Source organism: Equus quagga, unplaced genomic scaffold (assembly GCF_021613505.1).
Source record: "Equus quagga isolate Etosha38 unplaced genomic scaffold, UCLA_HA_Equagga_1.0 73647_RagTag, whole genome shotgun sequence".
Lineage (NCBI taxonomy): Eukaryota > Metazoa > Chordata > Mammalia > Perissodactyla > Equidae > Equus > Equus quagga.
The window spans coordinates 3,690-8,305 of NW_025802854.1; the positions used below are offsets into that span (position 1 = coordinate 3,690).

Consider the following 4,616-nt stretch of genomic DNA (forward strand, 5'->3'; position numbering starts at 1 on the left):
TTGGGCAACTGTCAAGACATTAATACCTACTGAGATGTGCCTTTTCTTTGTTTATTGCTTCTTGGCCTCATTTGCCTGAAGCTCCTGACAGAATTCCTCATCGTAGACTGTGGCCACAGAGCCATAGTTGAGTCCAGGTCAGAATATAAACATCACTGTGCCTCCACTCTGTGATCCCCCCTCTGACTGACCACCAGCAGCAGTTTGCAATCTGGATGGCCATTTCCATCCATGTGACCTAATAAGACGTAAACTGCCAGTATCAATTAGCTTAGCTGGGGGATATAGGACAAGAGACACAGCATGCAGCGTGGCTGCATCCGTTGACTCTCAGTGATGAATGTTACAGTGGCACAGGAAATACCTTATCCTGGTCATCTCAAGTTTTTAAGAAGCCAGACTAGGTGAATGTGTATAAAACTACCATATTTTAGATAAGCCTAGTGCTACAGAGAACTCATTACCTTCGGAAAGCCCATTATCATAGCTTCCAGGGGCCTAAATAAGACACATTGTGATTATAAGTGTGACATTCCTCTTGTGAAAAATGAGGTCCGTGCTTCACAACTGGAATTTTAATGTCAATTTAAACGTTTTCCACTTCAAATATACTTTATACATAAGGCCATTTTTACTATTCAGGCAGCTGAACTTCCACTTTCTTGTAACCCAGTAACCAGCAGTTTTCCCCAGAAAAAAAAATCAAAGAGCAAAAACTTAATAGGAGAAGAGTAAGCCAATATCATCTTTACAGGAAGAAAGAGCTCAGCTCTGATGCTCACTCTTTGTTCCCACTTATCCAGTATAACTCCCCGTCCCATCCTTCTACGTCATCTTGTCTCTCACTCTTGCCTGCTGCTCTCCATTACTTTCATCACCTTGTCCCTCAAGCTATCACCGTCTCTCCCCTGAGCAACTGTGCATGCATCCTAACTGATCTTCCCAATTCCACTCTGGATCCATCCAACATTTCACAGCTCAAGTGCAGAGCTAAATATGTCCCCACTCTTCTCTGATGGGAAAACATTGATAATTTCTACTTTCTCTTGGAAAACAGTCCCTCAAGGTTACATAATTTGGGAAGTGTCATATTTTGTGGTCACCGCAGGCTCACATGAAACCAAAGGCCCAGCGGTTTTCTCCACAGCAGCCACACTGGTACTTAGAAACTCATACAAGATGATATGACTTCCATGAACACGTCATTTCATCCACCTAATACATTTTGTCCTCTCTTCTCCCATATTTCCTTCATCTTCTTATGTTTTCAAGTCCGAATTCTTGGATAACCCTCCATTTCTCCACGTTATTTTGACTTCCCAACAACATGGACATCTCTCTAGCAGTGGTTTACACCTCTTTTCTTTCGACACATAATACTGAATATTTAATTTACTATTACTTTCCTTGTGAATGTCAAGTGCCTAGCCATTTAAATTTTCTGTTTAGGCTGTTGTGTTTCTAGATATTGGTCCAGTTGGTAGCATAATTAATCATCAATTATAATTTGTTGAATTATCTTTCCAAGTATTTTGAAACATCTTTCTCAAGATTCATATTCACTTCATCTGTGCTTCCCTTTCTCCAGGCATATGATGTGTGAGACCCTATGAGTATATCCATATCATCACCCTCTGTACCATCCACATAAAACACATCCTTAGTCTCTTATCAATGACCTTGGCATGTTTCCAGGCTAAGGTGAGATCTCACCATTTACAAACACAAAACTCCCCAGAACTTCTCAATGGGTGTGGATTGTTTCACTTCCACACCCCATTGCTCTCGATATTAATTGGATAGATGAAGTTTCTTTGGTTTGTTTTGAGTAATTCTGTAGGGTAGGCAGAGAAAGGCCCTTTAAGGACCCTAGATACATAAGTTTCATCTCAAGTCTGTGTATGGATGATAAATGAGGTTTGTAAGTCACTTATTATCTCTATTTATACATCTGACAAAGGGTTTGCACACAGATTGTCATATGTTATGTCACAGTAATAAGAGAAATCATTGCAAACAAACAGCAAGTGAGAACAATGGTTACACTGTAAATAAGCTAGGGCAGATCTTTCTGATCAGAGAAGATGTAAGGAGGGAGATCACTGAAGTATAAGAGGATGTCATACTGAAATCAGGGCAGCATTCCTTGCTCAGAGAAGAGCAAGTGTAAAAGCTCAGAGGCATAAGTGGTTCAGTGCTTTTAACATCCAGGATGTGCTTTTGGCATAGGAATGAAAAAGTAGGGTAGACAGTGGGTCACACATGGATCTTAGTAGAAAACACCTCGGGTCATCCTTTCTTTCCGTGAAAGAAAAGGGAAATATCAGTCACTGCAGAAATAAGGATGGGTTTTACAGGGGTGATGAATTGGAAGTGAAGTGTTTGAGATTTTTTGAAAAATTCCTTTTACCAGATCATCAACCTTCTTCCCTTCTTTGGCCACCTTTTCTTTTCTGCCCTTTGATATATGTCTTGGTTTGTCCTTCATTTCTACACAATTAGTATCATTTTATTACTTCCTTTCTTATTCTGCCCCACTTTACCTTCCCAATCACGCAGGGATCTGTGCATAGGAGGAGCCTCAGAAGTTAGGACACGTGGGACCGGACAACAGATGTGATGGCTTCAGGAATCCTGGTGGGCATAAAGGAGGAGGTGACCTGCCCCATCTGCCTGGAGCTCCTGACAGAACCCCTGAGCCTAGACTGTGGCCACAACTTCTGTCAAGCCTGCATCACCGCAAACAAAGATTCCAGGATTGACCAAGGAGGAGAGAGAAGGTGCCCTGTGTGCCAAATCCCTTACCAGCCTGGGAACCTGAAGCCTAATCGGCCCATGGCCAACATAGTGGAGAGGCTCAGGGAGGTCCAGTTGAGGCCAGAAGAGGAGCAGAAAAGAGATCTTTGTGTACGTCATGAAGAGAAACTCCTGCTCTTCTGTAAGGAGGATGGGAAGGTCATTTGCTGGCTTTGTGAGCGCTCTCAGGAACACCGTGACCACCAAACATTCCTCGTAGAGGAGGTTGTGCAGGAGTACCAGGTAAGAGACCATGATGGAAAAAGACAAGGTAGAATGGTAATTCATGGGAAATATACACAGTGCATTCAACTTCAGTGATCTTGAAAACAACTCTGAGGCTTGAGATCACTTCCTATACTTGCATTCCAAGGCCTAAAGGACATTTCTATGCATTCCATCCAATTATAAAAGGAAAAGCCTATGGTACAGACTTTTAGCCAGAAATAGATATTTCTGTACCTTGTGCTAGTAGATGGCGATTTGGTGCCCAAGAAAAGCTCTTGTTATCTCTTGGAACAGGGTTAACTGGGAGCTGCATGGATTGAAATGTATGTTCTTTCCTCAGGATCACCTTTATTCTTCTAGAACAAAGAGAATCAATCTTCTCTTGGGGAAGGGATGCTGACTTCTATAACCTGAGTATTAAAGGACACATTCATCACCTCAGGTTTTCTTCCAAGTCATAGATTCTTATTTTGTTCTCACAGTTTCTTTAAACTCTAGTCTATCTTGGAGATCAGCCTCATTTCTTCCCAACTTATCCTCTATTCCGATGCAAGAAAACCCAGAGGTTGACTTTGCCTTGATTCCTCTCTCCCAGGAGAAGCTCCAGGCTGCTCTAGAGAGGATGAGGAAGGAGCAGCAGGAAGTTGAGATGTTGGAAGCTAATGTGAGAGAGGAGACAACTTCCTGGAAGGTAGGAAGGGTCACTTCCTGAGGGTGTTAGACTGAAATCTGAGCAAGACCTTGGGTGTTAGGTACAAAGAGCTCCCCTTCCTCTTTGTTTCCTGATATTTGATATGTCCAGAAGTCATTTGAATAGTCGTCTTCTTTATCCTTTCCCTAATGGGGTGGGGCTGGAAAGTGAGCATGTCACATATGAACATAGATATTTGGAGGACGTATTCCCATAGATGGACTGTCCGATGAGCACGGTTACTGAATGCTATGTTCCTTTCCCGTCATGTTTTTGAGACTTTGTCTCCTCTACGCGAAGACATTTTGCAGTGGCTCATGGTTCTGTCCTGAGTGTTCAACTTTTGGAACAATGTGGGGTGAGTGTCAGGAGTAATGCAGGGAGGCTGCATTGTTCTGGAAAGCTGTGTGAAAGCTGAGCCACACACAGCTATCCTTTTTTTGGCTCAGGGTTGGCCTCAATATTACAGACATGAGGGCATTATTTTGAATGTGATGAAGAGAAAATAATTGGAAAAATCAGCATCCCCAAGAATTTCTCCCTTGCTTCTATCTCATTTCCCTGTGAGAACTTCCCAAACAGTAGTCTTCTTTGTCTGGCTTCTAATATCTGCATGAGAGCCTGAGTTCCTCTCTCTTTCTCATTCCTGAAGAATCAAATAGAAAGTGAGACACAACGTATCCAGGCAGGGTTTAAACAACTGAGAGGTATCCTGGACGATGAGGAGCAGAAGGAGCTACTAAAGCTGAAGAATGAGACAGGAGACGTTCTACACAACCTGGCAGAGGCTGAGAATCAGCTGGTGGAGCAGAGCCAGTTGGTGAGCTCTGTCATCTCAGATCTGGAGCATCGGTTGCAGGGGTCAGCACTGGAGATGCTGCAGGTAAGACTTGGGAAGAAG

The 4,616-nt window shown here is 42.9% G+C and overlaps 1 protein-coding gene across 1 annotated transcript in view; it reads left to right on the forward strand.

The window, feature by feature from the left end:
- Positions 1-2,562: 2,562 nt before the first annotated feature.
- Positions 2,563-4,616, forward strand: part of LOC124234415 (tripartite motif-containing protein 5-like) — a gene marked incomplete at its 3' end in the record, with an annotated part of 3,057 nt that continues 1,003 nt past the window's right edge. The window contains exons 1-3 of the mRNA XM_046651766.1: positions 2,563-3,039; positions 3,620-3,715; positions 4,368-4,615. Coding sequence (XP_046507722.1) covers positions 2,620-3,039; positions 3,620-3,715; positions 4,368-4,615 — 764 coding nt within the window. The remainder of the gene's footprint in view (positions 3,040-3,619; positions 3,716-4,367; position 4,616) is intronic.